Source organism: Phyllobates terribilis, unplaced genomic scaffold (assembly GCF_046119375.1).
Source record: "Phyllobates terribilis strain yellow unplaced genomic scaffold, ASM4611937v1 Scaffold_402__1_contigs__length_1722832, whole genome shotgun sequence".
Taxonomy (NCBI): Eukaryota; Metazoa; Chordata; class Amphibia; order Anura; family Dendrobatidae; genus Phyllobates; species Phyllobates terribilis.
Window position 1 is genome coordinate 656,987 of NW_027363162.1, and position 27,563 is coordinate 684,549.

Consider the following 27,563-nt stretch of genomic DNA (forward strand, 5'->3'; position numbering starts at 1 on the left):
GATACCTTCCGATATCGGGAAATATCGGATCGGATTGGATCGGACCGATACCGAAAAAGTATCGGATATCGCCGATTCCGATACCGGAAACCAATGCAAGTCAATGGGACATAAATATCGGAATTAAAATAAACCCTTTCTTTCCTTGTAGGTTATTTCTACATGAAGGAAAACAACTAAGAATAATGTAGAATGTATTGGGGGAGGTGGGGGAGACAATAAAGGCATAGAGGTTTAGCCCAGTCAAATGGAATAGCAGGAATTAATATTTTTTTATTATGTTCTGAGTTACGGAAATATTAACTATGTTAAGTATTTTTATATTTTGTCAGATATTTATGTTTCACTACTTCCATGCTCTTCACCTTCTTTTTTACTTCTCCCACACTTTCTCCTTCATCATCCTCAGCATCTTTTTCATCCACTTCTTCTTCACCTTCTTCTTCTTCACCTTCTTCGTATTATTCTTTTTTTTACATTCTTCATATTCTACTTCTTCATCTTCTTCATATTCTTCTTCTTCATCATATTCTTATTTGTGACAGGCATTCCTGTAGTTGTTATCTATAAAAGGTTGGACATTACACCTTTCGTTCTGCCCGTCACAAAAGATTTACAACAGGATTTGTCCGCGTTCAGTTTGGCCTGCAGCAGCAGGTCTTTTCCAGGGGCACCACGAGGAGGAACGGACTCACCCCCATACACTGCTTAGTCATCTTCTGCTTATAATTTAGATATTATCTTTTGCTCTGATTTTTAGTCTTATGCTTAATGTTCTTCCGCTTTTTGTTCTGCAGCTTCTTGTATTTCTGCTTCTTGGTTTTCTGTCTCTTGTTTTTCTGTATCTTGGTGCTTGTCTTCTCTTCTTTGTCTTCTTGGTCAACTTCTTCAGGGTCATCTTCTTGGTCTTCTTCGGGGTGGTCTTCAGGGTCGTCGTCTTCGGGGGTCCTCGTCTTCGGGGTCCTCGTCTTCTTCGGGTTGGTCTTCTGGGTCCTCGTCTTCGGGGTCCTCGTCTTCTTCGGGGTGGTCTTCAGGGTCCTCGTCTTCTTCGGGGTGGTCTTCAGGGTCCTCGTCTTCTTCGGGGTGGTCTTCAGGGTCCTCGTCTTCAGGGTCATTGTCTTCGGGGTCCTCGTCTTCTTAGGGTTGGTCTTCAGGGTCCTCGTCTTCAGGGTCCTCGTCAGGGAGATCCAGAGTGATTACCAAGAACCATTTCAAAAAGCTTGAACTTGGAAATGTAGCAGAAGGTACAAGAAAGCTGAGGAACTACCGAGGACCAGCTGACGGTACTGGAACCCGGATGGATAGCAGAAGGTACAAGAGCCAATGGAACTACCGAGGACCAGCTGATGTTACTGGAACTCGGTTACTAAGCAGGAGGTACCTGTGCCAGAAAGCACTACCAAGGACCAGCAGACGTTGGTGGAACTTGGATACCGAGAAGGAGGCACCTAATCCAAAGGCACTGCCGAGAACCAGCTGACGGTACTGGAACCCGGATGGGTAGCAGAAGGTACAAGAGCCAATGGAACTACCGAGGACCAGCTGATGTTACTGGAACCCGGATGGGTAGCAGAAGGTACAAGAGCCAATGGAACTACCGAGGACCAGCTGATGTTACTGGAACTCGGTTACTAAGCAGGAGGTACCTGTGCCAGAAAGCACTACCAAGGACCAGCAGACGTTGGTGGAACTTGGATACCGAGAAGGAGGCACCTAATCCAAAGGCACTGCCGAGAACCAGCTGACGGTACTGGAACCCGGATGGGTAGCAGAAGGTACCCATGTAAAAAAAAAGTTCAAGGCCGCGAGCCGGCCGCAGTTACCAAAACCCACAGTCCTACAGAGGGTGCTTGTCCTATTGGCACTATGGAACCAGCCTTCATTGCCAGATCCCGCAGCCCACATAGGAGTCACCTAAACTGCAGGCACCATAGAGTCGGCTAACCCGACCGCAACACGACAGGACAACGCATTGGAGGCAAAGTGACGTTGACACTACCCGGAAACAGCTGGCGTGCTGGAACCAGGCTGGGCAGGAGGGAGTACCCGTGCCAAAGACACTGCCGAGAACCAGCTGACGGTACTGGAACCCGGATGGGTAGCAGAAGGTACAAGAGCCAATGGAACTGCCGAGAACCAGCTGGCGGTGCTGGAGCCCAGGGTAAATACTAAAAACAGAAGAGCCAGAGGTGTATTTGGAGGAGGTTTTAAATCCGTACTACAGTGGATGTGGACAAAGCAGGAGAATTTGCCGGACACACAGCTGGGGATCAGCTGACGTTACTGAATCCCAATAACACTGGAGCAAGCGTTGACTGTGCAGACGGCACTTCTGAGCAGCAACTAGCGGTATTGGAGCCCAGGGTAAATACTAAAAACGGAGGAGCCAGAGGTGTAATTGGAGCAAGTTTTAAATAAGTAGCACAGTGAATATGGACAGAGCAGGAGAAATTGCCGTGAACACAGCAGGGGAACAGCTGACGTTACCGAACCCCAATAACACCGCAGCAAGTGTTGACTGTGCAGACGGCACTTCCGAGCGCCAACTGGCGGTGCTGGAGCCCAGGGATAAGAATGAAAACAGAGGAGCCAGAGGTGTAATTCGAGCAACTTAAAATGTGTAGTACAGTGGATGTGGACAAAGCAGGAGAAATTGCCGTCCGCACAGCAGGAGAACAGCTGACGTTACTGAACCCCAATAACACGGCAGCAAGTGTTGACTGTGCAGACAGCACTTCCGAGCGCCAACTGGCGGTGTTGGAGCCCAGGGTAAATACTAAAAACGGAGGAGCCAGAGGTGTAATTGGAGCAAGTTTTAAATAAGTAGCACAGTGAATATGGACAGAGCAGGAGAAATTGCCGTGAACACAGCAGGGGAACAGCTGACGTTACTGAACCCCAATAACATGGTAGCAAGTGTTGACTGTGCAGACGGCACTTCCGAGCGCCAACTGGCGGTGCTGGAGCCCAGGGATAAGAATGAAAACAGAGGAGCCAGAGGTGTAATTCGAGCAACTTTAAAATGTGTAGTACAGTGGATGTGGACAAAGCAGGAGAAATTGCCGTCCGCACAGCAGGAGAACAGCTGACGTTACTGAACCCCAATAACACGGCAGCAAGTGTTGACTGTGCAGACGGCACTTCCGAGCGCCAACTGGCGGTGCTGGAGCCCAGGGATAAGAATGAAAACAGAGGAGCCAGAGGTGTAATTCGAGCAACTTTAAAATGTGTAGTACAGTGGATTTGGACAAAGCAGGAGAAATTGCCGTCCGCACAGCAGGAGAACAGCTGACGTTACTGAACCCCAATAACACGGCAGCAAGTGTTGACTGTGCAGACGGCACTTCCGTGCGCCAACTGGCGGTGTTGGAGCTCAGGGATAATACTGAAAACAGAGGAGCCAGAGGTGTAATTGGAGCAACTTTAAAATCTGTAGTAGTGAGAATGTGGACAGAGCAGGAGAAATTGCCGTCCGCACAGCAGGGGAACAGCTGACGTTACTGAACCCCAATAACATGGTAGCAAGTGTTGACTGTGCAGACAGCACTTCCGAGCGCCAACTGGCGGTGCTGGAGCCCAGGGATAAGAATGAAAACAGAGGAGCCAGAGGAGTAATTGGAGCAACTTTAAAATGTGTAGTACAGTGGATGTGGACAAATCAGGAGAAATTGCCGTCCGCACAGCAGGAGAACAGCTGACGTTACTGAACCCCAATAACACGGCAGCAAGTGTTGACTGTGCAGACGGCACTTCCGAGCGCCAACTGGCGGTGCTGGAGCCCAGGGATAAGAATGAAAACAGAGGAGCCAGAGGTGTAATTGGAGCAACTTTAAAATCTGTAGTAGTGAGAATGTGGACAGAGCAGGAGAAATTGCCGTCCGCACAGCAGGGGAACAGCTGACGTTACTGAACCCCAATAACATGGTAGCAAGTGTTGACTGTGCAGACAGCACTTCCGAGCGCCAACTGGCGGTGCTGGAGCCCAGGGATAAGAATGAAAACAGAGGAGCCAGAGGTGTAATTGGAGCAACTTTAAAATCTGTAGTAGTGAGAATGTGGACAGAGCAGGAGAAATTGCCGTCCGCACAGCAGGGGAACAGCTGACGTTACTGAACCCCAATAACACGGCAGCAAGTGTTGACTGTGCAGACAGCACTTCCGAGCGCCAACTGGCGGTGTTGGAGCCCAGGGTAAATACTAAAAACGGAGGAGCCAGAGGTGTAATTGGAGCAAGTTTTAAATAAGTAGCACAGTGAATATGGACAGAGCAGGAGAAATTGCCGTGAACACAGCAGGGGAACAGCTGACGTTACTGAACCCCAATAACATGGTAGCAAGTGTTGACTGTGCAGACGGCACTTCCGAGCGCCAACTGGCGGTGCTGGAGCCCAGGGATAAGAATGAAAACAGAGGAGCCAGAGGTGTAATTCGAGCAACTTTAAAATGTGTAGTACAGTGGATGTGGACAAAGCAGGAGAAATTGCCGTCCGCACAGCAGGAGAACAGCTGACGTTACTGAACCCCAATAACACGGCAGCAAGTGTTGACTGTGCAGACGGCACTTCCGAGCGCCAACTGGCGGTGCTGGAGCCCAGGGATAAGAATGAAAACAGAGGAGCCAGAGGTGTAATTCGAGCAACTTTAAAATGTGTAGTACAGTGGATGTGGACAAAGCAGGAGAAATTGCCGTCCGCACAGCAGGAGAACAGCTGACGTTACTGAACCCCAATAACACGGCAGCAAGTGTTGACTGTGCAGACGGCACTTCCGAGCGCCAACTGGCGGTGCTGGAGCCCAGGGATAAGAATGAAAACAGAGGAGCCAGAGGTGTAATTCGAGCAACTTTAAAATGTGTAGTACAGTGGATGTGGACAAATCAGGAGAAATTGCCGTCCGCACAGCAGGAGAACAGCTGACGTTACTGAACCCCAATAACACGGCAGCAAGTGTTGACTGTGCAGACGGCACTTCCGAGCGCCAACTGGCGGTGTTGGAGCTCAGGGATTACAGTTCAGGTGGTAGAAACATGAACAGAACAGGAGACCTGGATACTGTTGCCAACCAATTATTTATTCTGGAAGAGGACTGGCAAATTCATGAGAGATCCAGGCCTTGTTCATTTTGAGAAAAGTAAGCCGGTCAACGTTATCGGAGGATAGTCGCATGCGACGGTCTGTTAGTACACCACCTGCGGCACTAAAGACGCGTTCCGATAATACACTAGCAGCAGGGCAAGCTAGCACCTCCAGTGCATACTGACTAAGCTCTGGCCATGTATCCAGCTTACAGACCCAAAACTTGAAGGGAGAAGAGCCGTCTGGGAGTACACTAAGAGGGCAAGACATGTAGTCTGTCACCATCTGACGGAAACGTTGCCTCCTGCTGACTGGAGCTGTCTGTGATGGTGTAGACATTTGTGGCGGCGGGGACACAAAACTTTGCCACATTTCGGCCATACTGGTCTTGCCTTGTGCTGAGGCGCTGCTTCTGCTCCCTCTTTGTGCAGAGCTTCCTCCACTGCCTCGACGCACTGAGCTGCTTTGTAAAGCACTAGCAGCACTGCTCTCGGTTGGAATGGAGAACATGATGGAATGCACCAGTGCGTCTTGGTACTCCCGCATTTTACGCTCCCGGTTCAATGGTGTTATGAGGCTTTGTAAGTTGTCCCGGTAGCGAGGATCTAGGAGGGTGGACACCCAATAATCAGCCGTGTTGAGAATGTGGGCGATGCGGCGGTCGTTTCTGAGGCACTGCAGCATGAAATCAACCATGTGCTGCAGACTGCCAACTGGCCAAGAAACGCTGTCCCCTGCTTGAGGCGTGATCTCTGCCTGCTCTGCATCACCCCACCCTCGCTCTAGATACTGACTACTAGAGCATTGTGTACCTCCCTCCTCTGGACAGATGTCTTCCTCATCCATTGACTCCTCCTCATCCTCCTCACAAAGTGTCCCCTGCCTAGGCCTTTGTGAGGAACCACGTTGCGCAGACTGTAGAGAAGCAGATGGCATTTGTGACTCCTCATCCTCCACCTCTTCCAAAACCTCGTCCCTTAGTGCTTGCAGTGTTTTTTCAAGCAGGCAGATAAGGGGGATAGTCATGCTGACTAGTGCATCATCTGCACTCGCCATCCGCGTGGAATAATCGAAGGCACGCAAAACGTGGCAAATGTCCTTCATAGAGGCCCACTCAGTGGTGGTGAAGTGTGAACGGCGCGCACTGCGACTTGTTTGCGCCTGCTGCAGCTGGTACTCCATTACTGCTGCCTGCTGCTCACACAACCTCTCCAACATATGTAACGTTGAATTCCACCTGGTGGGTAGGTCACATATGATGCGATGTTCCGGAAGACATAATCGGCGCTGCAGAGCTGCAATGCGTGATCTTGCATTGCTGGAACGCCGCAAGTGAGCGCACTCTATGCGGACCTTGTGAAGCAGTGCATCAAGATCCGGATAGTCCCTCAAAAAACTCTGCACGACCAAGTTGAGCACATGTGCCAGACATGGGATGTGAGTGAGGTTGCCTAGGCCCAGAGCTGCCACCAGATTTCGGCCATTGTCACACACTACCATGCCTGGCTGGAGATTCGCTGGCACAAACCACACGTCACTCTGCTGCTTGATGGCATTCCAGAGCTCCTGCGCTGTGTGGCTTCGATTCCCCAAAGAAATTAATTTTAATACGGCCTGTTGACGTTTGGCCACGGCTGTGCTCATATCGGTCATCATAACAGGTAACCGTTCACGGGTCGATGTGGAGGTAGACCGTGACGGCTCCTGCAGCGCTGATTCAGAGGAACTGGAGTATGAGGAGGAGTCAATGTGTACAGACTGGATTCCTGCAATCCTTGGAGTTGGCAGAACACGTACAGCGCCACTCTCAAGATCTGTACCCGGCTCCACAACATTTACCCAATGGGCAGTGAGGGAAAGGTATCGTCCCTGTCCATGCTTACTGGTCCACGCATCAGTGGTCAGGTGGACCTTGCTACTGACGGCGTTTTGTAGCGCATGTTTAATTTTTCCCTCCACATGATGTTGCAGGGCAGGGACGGCTTGCCTGCTGAAATAAAAGCGGCTGGGCACGTTGTATTGTGGGACTGCCAATGCCATAAAGTTACGGAATGTGTCAGTCTCCACCAGCCTGAATGATAGCATTTCAAGGGCCAGTAGTTTAGCAATGCCAGCATTCAGAGCCTGTGCTCGGGGGTGGTTTGCCGAGTATGGGCGCCTTTTCTCCCATGCCTGTGCTAACGATGGCTGTAGACTGGCCTGGGAGTGTGAGGATGACTGGGAAAGTGGTGCTGTGGGTGGAATTACACTGTGTCTCTGTACAACAGTGCCAGAGATTCTTCCATGGCGATCCTGTGAGGAAGCCGAACCAGCTGTGTGTGAGCTGGAGGAAGAGGCTACAACACGAGCTGAAGAGGTGGTAGGTGGCGCTGTAGGTTGGCCTAGGTCTTCAGTGTGTTTGTGTAACTCCACCACGTGCTTGGTCCGCACATGTTTCCACATATTTGTGGTATTGAGGTTGCTGACACTTTTCCCTCTTTTCACCTTCTGATTACACAGCTTGCATTTGACAAAGCAAATGTCATCTGCAACTGTGTCAAAAAAGGACCAGGCACTGCAAGTCTTGGGAGCGCCCGCTTTGGATTTTGGAAGAGCCATGCTCCTAATGGGTGCCGAAGTGGAGGCTACAGGCAACCAAGTCTGCCCCCTCCCTCTCCCTCCTTTTTGGGCCGTTCGGGGAATCTCTTCCTCAGAGCTGCTCCCACCACCTTCCTGTCCCTCACGCCATGATGGGTCAAGGACCTCATCATCTACACCACCCTCTTCAAACAACTGCTTCTCCTGGGTAGTCTCGACAGCACAGTACGCACCAGAAAGTGGCACCTGAGTCTCATCATCAGATGCGTACTGAGGTGTGCTGCTGACCATAGGCACTGGCCCACCCGCCTCTTCAGATTCAGAGAGACAAAACGGTTGCGCATCACTGCATACTACCTCTTCTTCAAATTCTCGAATTCTGCTTGGCTGGCCCCCTCTTTCCAAGCCAAGAGATTCAGAGAACAGAAGTAGAGATGGCTCCTGTCCAGGGCTCTCTGACTGCCTGGGCAATTTGGCAGGTGGTGAAGAGACAGATGGGTGCTCTTCAGTGCTCAGGACCTGAGAGGATCTGGAACTAATTGAAGTCGATGCGTTAGCTGCCATCCATCCGACAACGGCTTCAATTTGGTCCTCGCGCAGCAGTGGGGTACGGCTAGCTCCTACAAAGCTGCGCATAAAGGACTGTTCCCTGGTAAAACTGGGGGATGCTGAGTCACTGGTGCCCGCAGCAGGCACAGAATCCCCACGTCCTCTCCCTGCAGGCACAGAATCCTCACGTCCTCTCCCTGCAGAAACTCCACGCCCACGCCCACGACCACGACCACATGCCTTACTCCCTGCCTTCTTCATCTTGGTAGACTGATAAAGATAGGCAGAAAAGTACTAAGGGCTTAGTGTGCTTATTCCTGAACAGCTGCTAACAGGTATAAGAAACACTAATTTTATAAAGTGTGGACTAGACTTTAATATGAGCTAATGTGGCCTACACAACTGTAAAGTGGAGTGTTTGGTGAACTTTATTTAGGTTTTTTTTGTCACAAAAAGACACTGGATGTGCCTAAAGATGTAATAACGATAGTATCACAAACTTTTTGTAGCTATTACAATGTAGGAAGGTAACCTACAATGCAATAGATGAGGCTGCAAAAAATAGGCTAATACTAATCTGGCTGGGGCTGCAGGGCCCAATGCTGCAGAAAGGCTCCTCTATCTACTCCTATATAGTGTGTTTGGAATCAATTTAGCTGAATATGGATGGAACCACCACACTAATAGGAGATATCAGGAAAAATTATGAATTGGCAATAAAGGACAATGTATGAGGCAGTGACACACACTGAGTGCACTACAACCAGACGGGGTTGAAGCACACACTACAGGGTGAGCTGCACTCACACACCAGACCTTGCAGACAGCGGTGAACAGTACAGATGCAGAGCACTGTGCACTAGTGCTGCAAGACGGAAAAAAAATTCTCTATCTACTCCTATATAGTGTGTTTGGAACCAATTTAGCTGAATACAGATGGAACCACCACACTAATAGGAGATATCAGGAAAAATTATGAATTGGCAATAAAGGACAATGTATGAGGCAGTGACACACACTGAGTGCACTACAACCAGACGGGGTTGAAGCACACACTACAGGGTGAGCTGCACTCACACACCAGACCTTGCAGACAGCGGTGAACAGTACAGATGCAGAGCACTGTGCACTAGTGCTGCAAGACGGAAAAAAATTTCTCTATCTACTCCTATATAGTGTGTTTGGAACCAATTTAGCTGAATACAGATGGAACCACCACACTAATAGGAGATATCAGGAAAAATTATGAATTGGCAATAAAGGACAATGTATGAGGCAGTGACACACACTGAGTGCACTACAACCAGACGGGGTTGAAGCACACACTACAGGGTGAGCTGCACTCACACACCAGACCTTGCAGACAGCGGTGAACAGTACAGATGCAGAGCACTGTGCACTAGTGCTGCAAGACGGAAAAAAATTTCTCTATCTACTCCTATATAGTGTGTTTGGAACCAATTTAGCTGAATACAGATGGAACCACCACACTAATAGGAGATATCAGGAAAAATTATGAATTGGCAAAAAAGGACAATGTATGAGGCAGTGACACACACTGAGTGCACTACAACCAGACTTGGCTGAAGCACACACTACAGGGTGAGCTGCACTCACACACACAGACCTTGCAGATAGCGGTGAACAGCACAGGGAACTGTGCACTAGCACTGCAAGGCACAGTGATTTAGAAAGTAGCTTGGGTAAAGCAGTATAGAGCAAATAGGTAGCTAAAACTGTCCCTCAGAACAACAGCGTCCTATCCCTAACTGAATTCACAGCAGAGTGAGCTCAAAATGGCGGCGGTGGCTTTTATAGTGCATCATGACATCATTTCAGCAGCCAATCACAGCCATGCCATTAGTTAAGATGCCTACATGCCTAACAGGATGTGCCCACACTTCTTAGGATCCTCATTGGCTGAATAAAATGAAAATGTCTCATTGCATTATGGGAACTTCCGATTCCGGTATACGATATTGCAATAGTATCGGAATTAAGTATCGGAATTCCGATACCGCGAATATCGGCCGATACCCGATATTTCAGTATCGGAATGCTCAACACTAGTTGTGAGTAGTTTTTTCGAATTTAATAAATTGCCCTATGATATTACAAACTTTTTAGCAAGAAAGCCTCTCTTCTTAGGAATAGATCCTTATGTTCAATTTGGGATTATCCTCACATTTGAAGTGTATTTGAAATTTTTTTTTCATAATGTATTGTGAGGCAGTGAGAGAGATCATATGCGAGGGACGATATGTGTCTCCTAGGATGTGCATATATGCTTATTGAACCTTCTGGAGTGCATTGCAATCACTGACACAGCTGTGGTAGCAATGCAGAATAAAAGTAAAGTTTGAACTTGGTCAAGCTATTTGGCTAAGTTGGATTTAAGAAAACCCGGCATGGGCTTTTATTTTGGGAGTGAACTACAGGTGGCAGTGGGGCAGTTCATTCCCTCTAGCTGGGTCTTACAAGTGGCTCATGGCCACAGATTCCATTTAAAAACCTGCAGCAAAGGTCTGGGCGTGTCAGTATTTGGTTTGCAAGCTGCAGAGCAGGAGGCTCTGTACTATAGAGGCCTGTGTGAAGTGAACACAGAGCCCCAGGAAGGCAAAGCTTCTGACACACCTCGGCGTGATACGGCGGTGCAATCGCCCACAGCAACGGTGTTTTGTTTGTACGGACTATTGTGGACAACCCGGCTGTGATCCAGAGGATAAAGCTGCCTTCATTGTGTGAGTTTTTTGGATAAGAAAAACTTTAAGTTGGACATTCTTGGGTCACTACCTGTTAAATCGCAATGTGTGAACACCGCCGCACTACAGTATTCACTATTTAGCAATTTCTTGGCAAACCTATTTGATTTCACAAATTAAAGTTGTGCTATTGTTGGTTGTTACCATAAAAAAATCCTGTTTTTCTGTTTGAGAGTTTTGATAAATGAGACCCAGGATCTTGGGTTGCCAAGATATAATTTTTTTCAGGTATGTAAAATTAAGTAAGGCCATACAAAAAAAGTGAGTGGGAGATAATGGTGTAATGGAATTTTTGGAGAAACAGAGAAATATGAGAGGTATTATGTCTAAATTGTATAAGGAAATTTCGAGTAAAAAAAGATGGTGATATTCTTAGGGATATTCGAATGAAATGAGAAAGAGAAGGTGGTGATGTAACAAAAAATCTATGGGATAAAGTCTTTCCTCAACTACATGACGTAGACTAATGCAAATATTTATTTTATATAGAGCTTTTGCACTCCATATAGAATAGTAACATTTCATAGAATATATGTTCAACATGTAAAGAGACATTGGGAAAAACATTACATATGTTATTGGATTGCTGTAATGTGAGTATGAATTTGATATTAATGATGTTGGGGTATTTATATTGATATAAGGCAGCATGGTGGCTCAGTGGTTAGCACTGCAGCTTTGCAGCGCTGGGGTCCTGGATTCAAATCTCACCAAGGACAACATCTGCAAGGAGTTTGTAGGTTCTCCCCGGGTTTGCGTGGGTTTCCTCCGGATTCTCCGGTTTCATCCCACACACTAAAGACATACTGATAGGGAATCTGGATTGCGAGCCCCAATGGGGGCAGTGCAGATAGTGTCTGTAAAGCACTGTGGAATTAATGGCGCTATATAAATTAATAAAATAAATGTTTTTTTTATGGATTTATAGTTATATATTTTAATACTAATAAAGATGAAGAAAAAAAACAAACTATTTTTATGGATGTAATGGAGAAAAAAAGTCTGCATTTTTCCCCTATTTACCAATCAACATAATCTTTTCACTGTATTGTATGTGTTTTTACAATTACAGGGATACCAAATATGTTTGCTATTTACTGATTTGTGACATTTATTTAAAAAAATGTATTAAAAAGTATGATTATTGTAATTTGTTTTTCATTATTTTACAAGTAATGAAGAAGTATTGTAGAAAATCTTACTCTATTACAGGTATTTAGAGTACTGGTATATACAGTAGAGATTTATCTTTACCAGTACAGTGTGCCTGTAAAGACGGAGAATACAATTTAGATCTTTAGACAGAAAAAAAAAATATTCACATCTAAATCACTGGCCTAATATGAAAAGGAGTTGAATTCTGAGACCGACCACACGTAAAGATAATATTGAACTATATATGAAAGCATCTACTAAAACAGTGAGAGACACAGGGGCCTTTCCCCCAATGTCCTGATTTGAAGAAGAAGAATGTACACAGGGAGAAAGTGGTATAATCACAATAGCATCTTAGAAACCTGATGTATGACTGGATCTCCTTCCCCATGGCCCCTGTGTAGTTGAACCAACTACACATGTGATATGTCTGTCCCTGCTTATTTTCACATTTTCAAATTGTCACATAATGTTTAATAAATTTGGCACAAGTTCAGATATTAAAATTCTATCTAGAAATATTACTCCACTTTTTACATAACTCCCACCCATATACTGGAGTGAGTTTGCAACTTTTGTGTACCATTTTAAAAAAGTTCCAAATCATAAATATGGCATAAAAAGGGGAAATGACGAGGACCTGCCTCTTCTTAAGCGCTATTATAAAATAACAGAGTTGGCGCAAAATTCATTAAAGATGCTGAAAAAATTCCTCCCAGTGTACTTACCCGTTTACAAAAGCTGCTCGACTGGTGTATATTTTGCCTGGTTTGGCTTGATCCGTATCATACCATTTTTTCAGGTCAAATCTTTCTTCTGGTATCTCTGTTGTACAATTTTTCCCATTAGAAATAACTTTCCAAAAATTTTCAATTCCTTCTCCTGATAAATGAGCATTTTTAATATTATAGAAGAGAGTTGTATCAAAATAATTTTATCACACAATAGTTGATAATTATAAGACAAAAAAAACTAAAAGAAAGAAGAAACATTGTTTGCTTTTTTATTATTTTTCCTATTATAAATTTTAATGTATGTTTAGAATATATTTATATTTCTTAAAATAAGAAATAATAAAAGTTAACCAATAATTTGTATGTACCACAAAATGATTTGTATAAAAATTTTTTATAACTTATCCTGCCAAAAAATCTCACATACTACTGTGTTTGATAGAATCATTTTATAGCATGGAAAGATCATGGACCTATAGGTATAGATTACAAAGTATAGACACTCCTAGTCCAGGCAACAAATGGCAAACAATCTTGCTTACAGTGAGATTGCCTTAGCAAAAAGTACCACAGACAAGTAGGACAAATAATAAAGTGTCACAGTGCAAAAAGAAGTGCAAAAAAGTGTCACCCATTTGGTCCATAGAGGGTTACCATATAAGAAAGATTCTTCTTAATTCTCTGGAGCAGATGTTAGATGACCTTTGCAGGTGATTGCGCCCTGACAAGGGCAGCACCCAATTATGGACCTCAAACCATGTTTCACATAAAAAATTCATCCCGACGCGTTTCTTTTCTCGGTATAGAGATGTCACCAGGGGAGTGTACTTGCTAGGGGGATCTGAGCAATGAAACTCATGAGGTCCATATCTCTCTCTATTTCATGGAGCAGTAAGTGCTTCAGTGCTTGAAAGTGCTTAGTATCAAAAAATAGAAAAAGCGAATCCCACAGTGGTGGGCATTCATATGTGGGGAACAGAGTGCTGTCCTCTCCTTACAAAAGATGGGGAGAGACACTGAGAGTGGTGTATACACTTCATATAGGGGACACTGGGACTGGTGTATATATATCACACAAGAGAAACTGCGACTCATGTATATATATCACATAGGAGACACTTGGACTGCTGTGTGTGTATATGTGTCTATATCTCTCTCTCTCTATGTATAGAGAGAAAGATATATATCTATATATATATATCACATAGGATACACTAGTGATGGTGTATATTATTATTGTTCATTTATATAGCACCATTGATTTCATGATGCTGTACATGAGGAGGGGTTTCATACAAAATACAGATATCAAATACAGTAAACAAACTACTGACAATTATAGACTAGTACAGAGGGGAGAGGAGCTCTGCCCTCGTGGGCTTGCATTCTACAGGATGATTGAGAAGGAGACAGTAGGTTGGGGGGGGCTTGCAGCAGTTCCGGTGTTGGTGAGGTGACAGCTTCTGTAGTGGTGAGGATCACATTGGATAGACTGGGACTGGTGTATATACTTCACATAGGAGACACTTAGACTGCTGCGTGTATATACAGTGGGGGGAATAAGTATTTGATCCACTGCTGTTTTTGTAAGTTTGCCCACTGACAAAGACATGAACAGTCTATAATTTTAAGGGTAGGTCAGTTTTAACATTGAGAGATAGAATATCCCCCCCAAAAAATCAAGAAAATCACATTGTATAAATTAGATCCTTTTTTTGCATTTTGCAGTGAGAAATAAGTATTTGATCCCTGTGGCAAACAACACTTAATACTTGGTAGCAAAACCCTTGTTGGCAAGCACAGCAGTCAGACGTTTTTTGTAGTTGATGATGAGGGTTGCACACATGTCAGGAGGAATTTTGGTCCATTTGTCTTTGCAGATCATCTCTAAATCATTAAGATTTTGAGGCTCTCCCTTGGCAACTTGGAGCCTCAACTCCCTCCATAAGTTTTCTATGGGATTAAGGTCTGGAGACTGGTTAGGCCACTCCATAACCTTACTGTGCTTCTTTTTGAGCCACTCCTTTGTTGTGTTGGCTGTATGTTTTGGGTCATTGTCTTGCTGGAAGACCCAGCCACGACCCATCTTCAATGCTTTTACTGAGGGAAGGAGGTTGCTGGCCAAAATCTTGCGATGCATGACCCCATCCATCTTCCCTTCAGTACGGTGCAGTCATCATATCCCCTTTGCAGAAAAGCACCCCCAAAGTATAATGTTTCCCCCACCATGCTTCACGGTTGGGACGATGTTCTTAGAGTTGTTCTAATCCTTCTTCTTCCTTCAAACATGGAGAGTTGAGTTAATGCCACATAGCTCAATTTTTGTCTCATCTGACCACAGCACCTTCTCCTAATAACTCACAGAATCATCCAGGTGTTCATTGACAAACTTCAGATGGGCCTGCACATGTGCCTTCTTGAGCAGGGGGACCTTGCGGGCACTGCAGGATTTTAAACTTTTAAGGTGTAATGTGTTACCAATGGTTTTCTTGGTGACTGTGGTCCCAGCTGCCTGGAGATCATTAATAAGTTTCCCCTCGTGTAGTTTTAGGCTGATCTCTCACCTTTCTCATGATCAAGGATACCCCACGAGGTGAGATTTTGCATGGTAACCCAGATCGATGTCGACTGACAGTCATTTTGTATTTCTTTCATTTTCTTACTATTGCACTAACAGTTGTCTCCTTCTAAGCCAGCATCTTTCTTATGGTTTTGTAGCCCATTCCAGCTTTGTGCAGATCTATGATCTTGTCCCTGACTTCCTTAGAAAGCTCTTTGGTCTTGCCCATGTTGTAGAGGTTAGACTGATTAATTGAGTCTGTGGACTGGAGTCTTTTATACAGGTGACTATGTAAGACTGCTGTCTTTAATGCAGGTAACGAGTTGATTAGGAACATCTAACTGGTCTGTAGAAGCCAGAACTCATAATGGTTTGTTGGGGATCAAATACTTATTTGTCAATGCAAAATGCAAAAAAAAATATCTAATTTATACAATGTGATTTTCTTGATTTTTTTTGGATATTCTATCTCTCGATGTTAAAATTAACCTACCCTTAAAATTACAGACTGTTCATGTCTTTGTCAGTGGGCAAACTTACAAAAACAGCAAAAGATCAGATACTCATTTCCCCCACTGTATATAGATATATATATATATATATATATATATATATATATATATATATATATATATATATATGTACACTGCTCAAAAAATAAAGGGAACACTCAAATAACACATCCTAGATCTGAATGAATGAAATATTCTCATTGAATACTTTGTTCTGTACAAAGTTGAATGTGCTGACAACAAAATCACACAAAAATCATCAATGGAAATCAAATTTATTAACCAATGGAGGCCTGGATTTGGAGTCACCCCCAAAATTAAATTGGAAAAACACACTACAGGCTGATCCAACTTTGATGTAATGTACTTAAAACAAGTCAAAATGAGGCTCAGTATTGTGTGTGGCCTCCACTTGCCTGTATGACCTCCCTACAACGCCTGGGCATGCTCCTGATGAGGTTGCGGATGGTCTCCTGTGGGATCTCCCAGACCTGGACTAAAGCATCTGCCAACTCCTGGACAGTTTGTGGTGCAACGTGACATTGGTGGATGGAGGGAGACATGATGTCCCAGATGTGCTCAATCGGATTCAGGTCTGGGGAACGGGCGGGCCAGTCCATAGCTTCAATGCCTTCATCTTGCAGGAGCTGCTGACACCCTCCAGCCACATGAGGTCTGGCATTGTCCTGCATTAGGAGGAACCCAGGGCCAACTGCACCAGCATATGGTCTCACAAGGGGTCTGAGGACCTCATCTCGGTACCTAATGGCAGTCAGGCTGTTATGTTCTGCTACCAAAGCTAAGGAAAGAGAGGAGATCTGTCCCTACTATAGGACTCAGCTGAATCCCTACGATGTAACAGGGAACCTGATCCTGCGATCAGACCTGCTAAAGTCCTAATCTAGTCTGTACGGAGACCTATAGATGTGGGGAGGGAATCCCTACAAGTACTAAGGACTGGGAGGAATATGGGACACCTCCTAACAGAAATAGTAGCAGACAGACGAACAAACAAAATAGATAGAACATAGAGGTCCGTAGACCAAGCAAACTAACAGAGCTAGATACAGAGCACAGGCTAGCTAGAAAGTAGATATACAATGAAGTCCAGCAAAGCCAGAAGGGCGGAGCAGGATTAAATAGGCCAACAAGGTCATGTGACCAGCAAAGGAAAAAAAACCTAACAGCAAGGTTCTAACAGTACCCCCCCTTCTAAGAGGATCCTCCGGATCCCCTAGGACCAGGCTTATCAGGAAATCTCCTGTGAAACGCTCTGATAAGTCTGGACGCGGAAACATCATCCGACCTCACCCAAGAGTTATCCTCGGGTCCGAAACCTTTCCAGGCCACAAGATACTGCAAACTACCTCTATACCGTCTAGAGTCAAGGATGCGAGAAATTTCATATTCCCCGTCCTCCACCACCGGAGGAACAGAGGCAGAGGCGTCACCATCCGACACAACAGCTTTTTTTAACAGAGAGACATGAAAGACCGGATTAATTCTCCAGGAGGTAGGAACCTCCAACCTAACAGCAGATTGATTGACAAACTGAAGCACCTTAAAGGGCCCTACAAACTTGGGACCCAATTTCTTAGAAGGAATCCTCAACCGCAGATTCCTAGAGGACAACCAAACCATGTCACCAACAGCGAACAAAACTTCCTGTCGTTTCCTATCAAAGTAGTCTTTAGATTTTCTGTTGGCCTCCTGAAGATTACCACGCACATCCGTCCAAACTCTTTCCAAATCACCGGAAAAATTCTCCTCCTCAGGCACGGCAGATCCCAACTTGGAGAACGACCCAAACGACGGATGTCTCCCAGAACAACAAAAAAAAGGCGAACAACCAGCAGAAGAAGATGTATGATTGTTCAGAGCAAATTCGGCAAGTGGCAGAAACTCAGACCACCCCTCTTGATTGTCTGCCACAAAACAACGCAAGAACTGCTCAACATCCTGGTTTTTCCTTTCTGTCTGGCCATTAGATTCAGGATGATATCCGGACGAAAACGACAAATGAATTCCCAACCTGTCACAAAAGGCACGCCAAAAACGAGCCACGAACTGAGGACCCCTATCAGAAACAATGTCAGTAGGAACGCCATGAAGTCTGACAATTTCCTTGACAAAGGCCTTAGCGAGAGTTTTAGCGCAGGGCAGTTTGACGAAGGGAACCAAGTGACACATCTTGCTAAAACGGTCCACGACCACCCAGATGACAGTAAAACCCTCAGAGGGGGGAAGGTCAGTTATAAAGTCCATAGCCAAATGTGTCCAAGGAGCACTGGGGACCTCCAAAGGACAAAGTAACCCCGCAGCAGGAGTATGTGAGGACTTAGATCTAGCACATATAGTACATTGGCGCACCCACTTAATGACTTCCTTCTGCCATCCAGGCCACCAAAAACTGCGACCCACCAGTCTCTTGGTCTCAGAGATTCCGGGATGACCTGCCAACCGAGATTCGTGACACTCAACAAACAAATCTCTCCTAAAGGTCCCAGGCACAAACAACCTCCCATGAGGAGTGTTAGATGGGGCATTCTCCTGAGCTTTAAGAATCTCATCTTCCAAAACGGAGTCTAAAGCAGCTATCACAACACCTTCTTGTAAAATGTTTTCCTCTTTCTCAGCACCGACTATGGGAGAAAAACTGCGAGACAAGGCATCCGCCTTAACATTCTTAGTACCAGGGATGTAAGTAACGGAGAAATTAAACCGCGAGAAAAACAGTGCCCACCTAGCCTGACGGGCATTCAGGCGCTTGGCAGCATCAAGATATATCAGATTTTTATGATCCGTAAGAACCTGAACGGGAAATTCCGCACCTTCCAAGAAGTGGCGCCAGTGTTCAAATGCGAGTTTAATAGCCAATAATTCCCGATTACCAATATCGTAATTCAATTCAGTCTCCGAAAATTTTTTTTGAAAAAAAGGCACAGGGATGTAATCCATCCCCGTTATCCTGAGACAATACTGCGCCAACCCCCACAGAGGAAGCATCAACCTCAACCAAAAACGGCCTAGTAACATCAGGCTGCATAAGGATGGGAGCAGAGGTGAACCTCTCCTTGAGATACACAAAAGCTTCAATGGCCTCAGAAGACCACTGAACCGCATCAGCATCTTTCCTGGTGAGATCAGTCAGAGGTTTGACAATACTAGAAAAATTTTTTATGAATTTTCTATAGTAATTGGCGAAACCCAAAAACCTCTGTATCGATTTCAAACCAATAGGCCTAGGCCATTCCTGCACAGCCTGAACCTTAACCGGATCCATCTCAAAACCTTTGCTGGAGATAATGTAGCCCAAAAAACTAATTCTCTGTACAGCGAACTCACATTTCTCCAGCTTAGCAAAAAGCGAATTGTCCATTAATAACTGTAATACCTCACGCACGCTCCGCCAATGAGACTCCAGATCTGGCGAATAAATCAAAATGTCATCCAAATACACAACCACATTTTTACCGATCAAAGGTCTAAGGATGTCATTAATCAGATTCTGAAAAAATGCAGGAGCATTAGTAAGACCAAAAGGCATAACCAGATTCTCAAAATGACCCACAGGAGTGTTAAAAGCAGTCTTCCATTCATCACCCTCCTTCATGCGCAACAGATTGTATGCCCCCTTAAGGTCAATTTTAGAGAACCACTTGGCCCCCAATAACTGGTTAAACAGATCAGGAATCAATGGCAGTGGGTAAGGATTGCGTACCGTAATTTTGTTAATCTCACGAAAATCCAGACAAGGACGTAAACCGCCGTCCTTTTTTTTTACAAAAAAAAATCCAACCGCCACAGGAGACTTAGAGGGCCTAATGTGACCGGCGGCCAAACTTGTCTGTATGTATTCCTCCAAAGCCTTCCTCTCAGGAATAGTAAGTTAAATAAACGACTTTTAGGAAGAATCGCTCCAGGGACAAATTCAATAGAACAATCATAGTCTCTATGGGGAGGCAAAACCTGCGATTCCTTCTCAGAAAAAACTCTCCAAAAATCCTGAATAGGAACAGGCAATTCTCCCCTATCCAAAGCTGCAATACGCCCGTTACAACACTTGTCATAACATTTATGGCTCCAGGATTTAATTTCACTGGTAGACCAATCCAGTACAGGATTGTGAAATTTTAACCAGGGCAAACCCAATATTACTGGAGAAGGCAAGTTATTCAACACTACCAAATCCAATTTCTCATGGTGAACACCATTAATAGTGAGAGGAAATTCACTGACCTTGAGAGTAATATTCTTCAAAGGGGAGCCATCCACAGAAACCACAGCAATGGGGGATGATAAAGGTTCAGGTTTTAAATTGAGTTTTTCCACAAATCCCCCATCAATTACATTCAGTGTAGACCCGCAATCAACAAACACCCGAAATTCCATTAATTTTTCCTGAGCAATCGTGGAAGCAGCTAAAAATATACCCTTGGAATTTAAACAGGCAATACGGGCGTGACTGACCATTTTTTTTTCTTTCTTCATACGAAGCTCACAGCCTTTAATCAAATGACCAGATTTTCCGCAATAGAAACACAAGCCTTCCGAAAAACGACGGTCTTTTTCTTGAGAGCGAGGTGCCACCGATCCAATCTCCATCGGTTCACCACTGTTAGTACACACATTATCATAACCAGAAACTGACATAGCAGAGGATTTGCTCTCATTAACCCTAGCACGCAGTCTTCTATCCACCCGTATAGCTAATTGCATAGCCTGTTGCAAATCCTCAGGTGTAGGATAAGCAATTAGCAGGTCTTTAACCCTTTCACTGAGCCCAGCAAGAAATAGACTTTTCAGAGCAGAATCGTTCCACCCTGTTTGAGTGGACCAACCACGAAAATGAGTACAATATTTTTCCACATTACCTGATCCTTGTTTTAAACGTCTCAACTCAGTCTCAGCTGATGCCACACGGTCAGGATCATCATATAATAATCCTAAAGCAGAAAAAAAACTATCCACTGATCTGAAGCATGTATCACTAGGTTGTAAGGAAAAGGCCCACTCCTGAGGCTCTTTGCGCAAAAGTGACATTATGAACCCTACGCGCTGGGATTCATCCCCAGAGGACTTGGGTCTCAAACGAAAATACAATAAGCAAGCATTTTTAAATGAAAAAAATTCTCGATGTTCACCAAAAAATAAATCCGGCAAACATACCTTAGGCTCCAAGAAATATGCTCCAGGACAGTTACTCACGTGCTGACGGAGCTCGGCCACTTCCAGAGAGAGTCCCTGCAGGTGTTTAGCCAAATCCTGAACCGACACCATGATGGAACAAAAAAAAAAAAAAAAATCTTTCCTTAGAGAATTTGCAGGCTGGACTTACTGTTATGTTCTGCTACCAAAGCTAAGGAAAGAGAGGAGATCTGTCCCTACTATAGGACTCAGCTGAATCCCTACGATGTAACAGGGAACCTGATCCTGCGATCAGACCTGCTAAAGTCCTAATCTAGTCTGTACGGAGACCTATAGATGTGGGGAGGGAATCCCTACAAGTACTAAGGACTGGGAGGAATATGGGACACCTCCTAACAGAAATAGTAGCAGACAGACGAACAAACAAAATAGATAGAACATAGAGGTCCGTAGACCAAGCAAACTAACAGAGCTAGATACAGAGCACAGGCTAGCTAGAAAGTAGATATACAATGAAGTCCAGCAAAGCCAGAAGGGCGGAGCAGGATTAAATAGGCCAACAAGGTCATGTGACCAGCAAAGGAAAAAAAACCTAACAGCAAGGTTCTAACACAGGCTACCTCTGGTGAGCACATGGAGGGCTGTGCGACCTTCCAAAGAAATGCCACCCTACACCATTACTGATCCATTGCCAAACTGGTCATACTGAAGGATGTTGCAGGCAGCAGATCACTCTCCACGGCGCCTCCAGAATCTGTCACGTCTGTCACATGTACTCAGTGTGAACCTGCTTTCATCTGTGAAGAGCATAGGGTGCCAGTGGTGACTTTGCCAATCCTGGTGTTTTGTGGCAAATGCCAAGCGTTCTGCACAGTGTTGGGCTGTGAGCACAACCCCCATCTGTGGACGTCGGGCCCTTATACCGTCCTCATGGAGTCGGTTTCTAACCGTTTGCACAGACACATGCACATTTGTGGCCTGCTGGAGGTCATTTTGCAGGGCTCTGGCAGTGCTCCTCCTGTTGCTCCTTGCACAAAGACGGAAGTAGCGGTCCTGCTGCTGGGTTGTTGCCCTCCTACGGCCCTCTCCACGTCTCCTGGTGTACTTGTCTGTCTCCTGGTAGCTCCTCCAGCCTCTGGACACTACGCTGACAGACACAGCAAACCTTCTTGCCACAGCTCACATTGATGTGCCATCCTGGATGAGCTGCACTACCTGAGCAACTTCTGTGGGTTGTAGAGTCTGTCTCATGCTACCACGAGTGTGAAAGCACAACCAACATTCAAAAGTCACCAAAACATCAGCCAGAAAGCATTGGTACTGAGATGTGGTCTGTGGTCCCCACCTGCTGAACCACTCCTTTATTGAGTGTGTCTTGATAATTGCCAATAATTTCCATCTATTGTCTATTCCATTTGCATTACAGCATGTGAAATTGATTGTCAATCAGTGTTGCTTCCTAAGTGGACAGTTTGATTTCACAGAAGTTTGATTTACCTGGAGTTATATTCTGTTGTTTAAGTGTTCCCTTTATTTTTTTTAGCAGTGTGTGTGTGTATATATACACTGGCAGAGCGCACTAACTCCACTCGCAAAGAACTTCCTGACGCTGGCATTCTTCATTGCATGCACTGCTGCGCTCACTTTAAGGATGAATTAAATGGCGGCTTGCAAAATGGGGCCGGGGCAGGAGGAAATGAAATTGCAGGCCATAAACAGCCCGTGAGTCAGTAGTTCCCCACCCCAGCAGTAAATTATCAATGATTTTTTGGGAATATCCCTTTAAATTGTAAACCATGGTTTATAATACTCACCTCCAGGGAAATTGCATCCTATGCCAAAAACTGCTATGTGATCTTCTGCCTCCTCCATCCTGATCCTTGAGTTCTAAAAAAAAAAAATAGATAGAAGCACGGGTCTTATGATGGAAAGCAATTACTATTTCTACCATTTTGCTGAACAGAATTTTTTCGTATCTAAGTTGATAAATGTTAGTGCAATGCATCGTTTCAAGAAATTCTTAGAAAAATAAGTTCTGCTTTTATGCTAACATTGTACACTTTTTTAGTTCCCACTGTCAAAAGGTATGTTTAATTTAAATTGTCCTTGCGTTGAAAGTATATTATTGGATATAATAATACTCACATACTAATGTGTATTTGTACCATACTTTAAGTGAATATCCACTTTTTATCACATTAACATTTCTAGGGCTTAATTTTTTTGCTAAGGTTTTTTTTTCTGATATTGAGTTTCAAGTCTTGTTCATGTAGATATAAGGTTAAAAAATTATTAAAGATTTGCTATTATTTTTTACATGTTATTTTTCTCTTAATTGCAAGTAAATTGGTGAGGATCTGGGTTGTTGAGATACTCACTGATTGCTGAAAAATCCCCCAAGAAGTGCACAGCTCAGGAGCGCACAACTTTTGGCACATACCGTATTTTTCAGACTATAAGATGCACTTTTTTCCTCCAAAATTTTGGAGAAAAGTGGTGGGTGCGTCTTATAGTCCGATATACATAAATACAGTGGTTGTTAGTGGTAGGCAGGGCTGGCGTCAGTACCCGGGCAAGTGCCGAGGCCCTGAATATCCTGCATGGGGCATTATATGGGGGGGAGTGACATCCTGCATGGGGCATTATAAGAGGGGGGGTGACATCCTGTATGGGGTATTATAAGGAGGGGTGACATCCTGCATGGGGCATTATAAGGGGGGGTAACATCCTGCATGGGACATTATAAGGGGGGGTGACATAATGCATGCGGCATAATAAGGGGGGTGACATCCTGCATGGGGCATTATAAGGGGGGAACGGCCTGAGTGGGACATTATAAGGGGGGGAACAGCCTGCATGAGGCATTATGTGGGGGGAGCAGCCTCCATTTGGAGCGTTTTATGGGGGCCAGTATCCTGTATGGATCATTTTATGGGGGCCAGTATTCTGTATGGAGCGATTCGCCGGTTTCTGAGCTATTGTGGAATTTACAATAGATATCGGTCATGTAATGTAAGTGAAATCTTCGGCATTGTACTATATATATATATTTCTCTGCGGTATCTGTGCATCATGAATCGTGGTATGTGTTAAAGGGGCCCACTGAGACTCTTTCGCCCAGGGCCCACAAAAACCTGGAGCTGGTCCTGGTGGTGGTGGGTGTGGGGGAAGCTATATCAGTGGTGAAGCGGGGCACAGGAGGAAGCAGCCGCCTGCTGCAGTCTATACTGTGTCTGCTACTAAAGAAAATGAATATTTAGTGCTCCCCACGCCCATGGGAGTGGGAAGCAGTGAATATTCATTTTCCTTAATAGTTGGCACACTGTGCCTGCAGTTGGGCTCCTGGTATGTATGGCACCATTCATCCCTGTATGTATGCCCCCCCTCATCCCTGTATGTATGGTCCCCCTCATCCTGGTATGCTTGGCACCCCCTGATCCCATCGCGCTGCACAGAAAAAAAATAAACAATTATATTCCCCTCCTCTCTCCTCCAGCGCTGTGTCCCGCTCTGTGCCAGAATAGTCACTGCTCTCCACGCCGGGACTGTGTTCGTGGGGAGCAGTGACCATTCATTCTCCCTAATAGCTCGCACACTGTAGCCGCAGTGCGGCTCCTGCTGCGCTTGGCTGTCAGCGTGCCTGCTATTAAAGACCATGAATATTCACTACTCCCATGGATGTGGTGAATATTCATGGTCTTTAATAGCGGGCACACTGACAGAGCACAGCAGGAGCCGCGCTGCGGCTACAGTGTGTGCGCTATTAGGGAGAATGAATAGTCACTGCTCCCCACGAACGCAGTCCCGGCATGGGGAGCAGTGACTATTCTAGCACAGAGTGGGACACAGTGTTGGAGGAGAGAGGAGGTGAGTATAATTGTTTATTTTTTTATGTGCAGCGCAACGGGGATCAGGGGGTGCCAAGCATTCCAGGATGAGGGGGGCCATACATACAGGGATGAAGGGGGCCATACATACAGAGATGAGGGGGGCCATACATGCAGGGATGAGGCATGAGGGGGGTCAAACATAAGGGATGAAGGGTTCCATACATACCAGGATGAGGGAGGCCATACATACAGGGATGAAGGGTGCTATACATACCAGGAAGAGGAATGAAGGTGCCATACATACCAAGAAGAGGGACGAAGGTGCCATACATACCAGGATGGTTGTAAGGGGGGCATACATACCAGGATGAAGGGTGCCATACATACCAGGAAGAGGGATGAGGGGGGTCATGCATACCAGGAAGGGGGATTGGGGTGCCATGCATATCAGGATGGGAATGAGGGCCACGTATAACAGGAAGGAGGGGGCCATATATACAATGATGGGGGATAGTAACATAATTGGGGGACATTACCCATATAAGCAGACCCCCTCCCCCTTAACAGGGCATCATGACCACATTTTTTGCTTACATTTTTTTTTCTATTTTCCGCCTCTAAAACCTAGGTGCGTCTTATAGTCCGAAAAATACGGTACATAGTGTAGTATGGATGCAGTAGAAAGATTAGGCTGTCTAGTGTATCTGTAACCCGCTCTGTGTGTGCATTGAAGCACGAGCTGTGCGTTTCTGACTCCAAAGCTGATCACCTTTCTAGGCTTTTTTGAGCACTTGTTGTGGGTTTCATGACCCCGACCCCCACCAATCTACTTGCAATAAAGAAATCAACTTCATATAAATAAGAGCAAACGTTGAATTACTTTTTAAAGATAGAAAAAATTGTTTCAGCTGCCACTAGTGGGAGCTTATGAGCTTATTTTATACTGTGTCACCTCTGCTTTCAATATCAACATCCTATTGAAGAAAGTATGCCAGGGATTATTATGGCTATTCAACCCAGAAATGCATTTAAAAAAGATAGTGCCATTAATTCCACAGCACTTTACAGACATCATCATCACTGTCCCCATTGGGGCTCACAACCTAAATTCCCTATCAGTATGTCTTTGGAGTGTGGGAGTAAACCAGAGAACCCAGAGGAAACCCACGCAAACACGGGGAGAAGATCCTTGCAGATGTTGTGCTTGGTGGGATTTAAATCCAGGATCCCAGCGCTACAAGGCTGCAGTGCTAACCACTGAGCCACCACGCGGCCCTATATGTATATTTTAATTCTTTCCCATTTCCAGGTTCCCTAGTACTGTAATTTATAACATTGTTGTTATATTAGTGTGAAAACTACAATGCTAGAATTGCTGTTTATAAAAAAAAACAGAATATAAAGCAAGAAAATAATTAAGCATACTTCAAAATGGTATCAATGAAAATCTCAAATGATCTCTCAAATAACAAGTCCTCAAAGATTGAAAAGTCTCAAAATATGGCAACACAAAACCAAATGATATTTAAATGTAACTAGAAGTTCTTGGGCAAAAGAATTAAAGCTAAAAATATATATAAATGTGCTATTACCACAATCATACTAACCTGAAGTATAAAGTTATAATATCACTTATGCAAAGTGAACTCCTAAAAAATTGCACAATTGCCTTTCCATTCCTTCCTCCCCCCCAAAAAGAACGATAATAGTTTTCCAACACAAGCTTACTACAAAATAATATCATTAAAAAATACACCTTGTACTTGCTACAACAGAAAAATTGAACAGCTATGATTCATGGAACACATTAATTAAAAAAAAAATTGCTGTGTCCTTAAAGGTCAAAATAGTTGCCCCTGAAGGGGTATGGATGTAGCCAGTAATATTTGCAGTGATGGACCAAAAAGAGGAATCATGATCAAGGAATTGATGCACAAAGTGCACTAGAGAGCTGCCTTTACTATGCAAGAATTAATCTATATTTATATAGCATAAAAATATCTTTAGCATAGGAACAGATCTTTATTTCTAAAAAAAACAGATTCAAAGTGTCATGCAACTTACTATTATTAAAATTATAAAACAATAAAAAATAGATTATCTTAACTTCCAGTAACTAATGTTTTTGCTAGAACTAGTTAAAAAGGTCATGTTTAACGTCAGTACACTTTTATTATTATGCGCATGTAAATTTCCAAATCAAATTATCGGTGTTATGGTACAACCTTTGTAAGAGAGACTTCAACAGCAAAAAAAACAGTACTCGGAATACTTACGTGCCTGGGATATTCAGTGAGTGAAAGTAAAACTAATGGGATTCACTAATTTTGTACTTGCAATCCACCAGCCCATCCTTATTTTTGATAACTTGGGTTTTCTTACAAAAAGTACTGGCTGTGATAAAACATTTCAAAGTGCTGAGAGATAGATTTATATGACTTAATCTAGAAATGGAAAATGTCAAGTAGGGATGAGTATAACTTTGCCTTGTCTACGAATTAGCAAATATTGTTTTGTTTAATGATTCTGACTTCTTTGTTGGATTATAAACAGACTCCTGGACGTTCATTCTATTCTTTCACCACAGTCTTTTATTTCATAACCTTTTGACACGCTTCATCAAATATTAATGCGTTTTCATTACCACTAATCCTTCCTTTT

At 44.4% G+C, this 27,563-nt stretch overlaps 1 protein-coding gene across 2 annotated transcripts in view; it reads right to left on the bottom strand.

Annotated features, from left to right (window-relative positions):
* Positions 1 to 27,345, bottom strand: part of LOC141225086 (mycolipanoate synthase-like) — a 121,292-nt gene extending 93,947 nt beyond the window's left edge. Inside the window, exons 1-3 of one of the 2 annotated variants that reach the window (XM_073667013.1) lie at positions 27,179 to 27,345; positions 22,887 to 22,959; positions 12,847 to 13,000 (exon numbers count right to left, since the gene is read on the bottom strand). In XM_073667013.1, the coding sequence (XP_073523114.1) occupies positions 12,847 to 13,000; positions 22,887 to 22,944 (212 nt within the window). In that variant the 5' untranslated portion in view covers positions 22,945 to 22,959; positions 27,179 to 27,345. Of the gene's footprint in view, positions 1 to 365; positions 1,017 to 12,846; positions 13,001 to 22,886; positions 22,960 to 27,178 lie in introns of those variants that run through there. The other variant, XM_073667014.1, reaches the window with a different exon arrangement.
* Between the last annotated feature and the right edge of the window lie 218 nt (positions 27,346 to 27,563).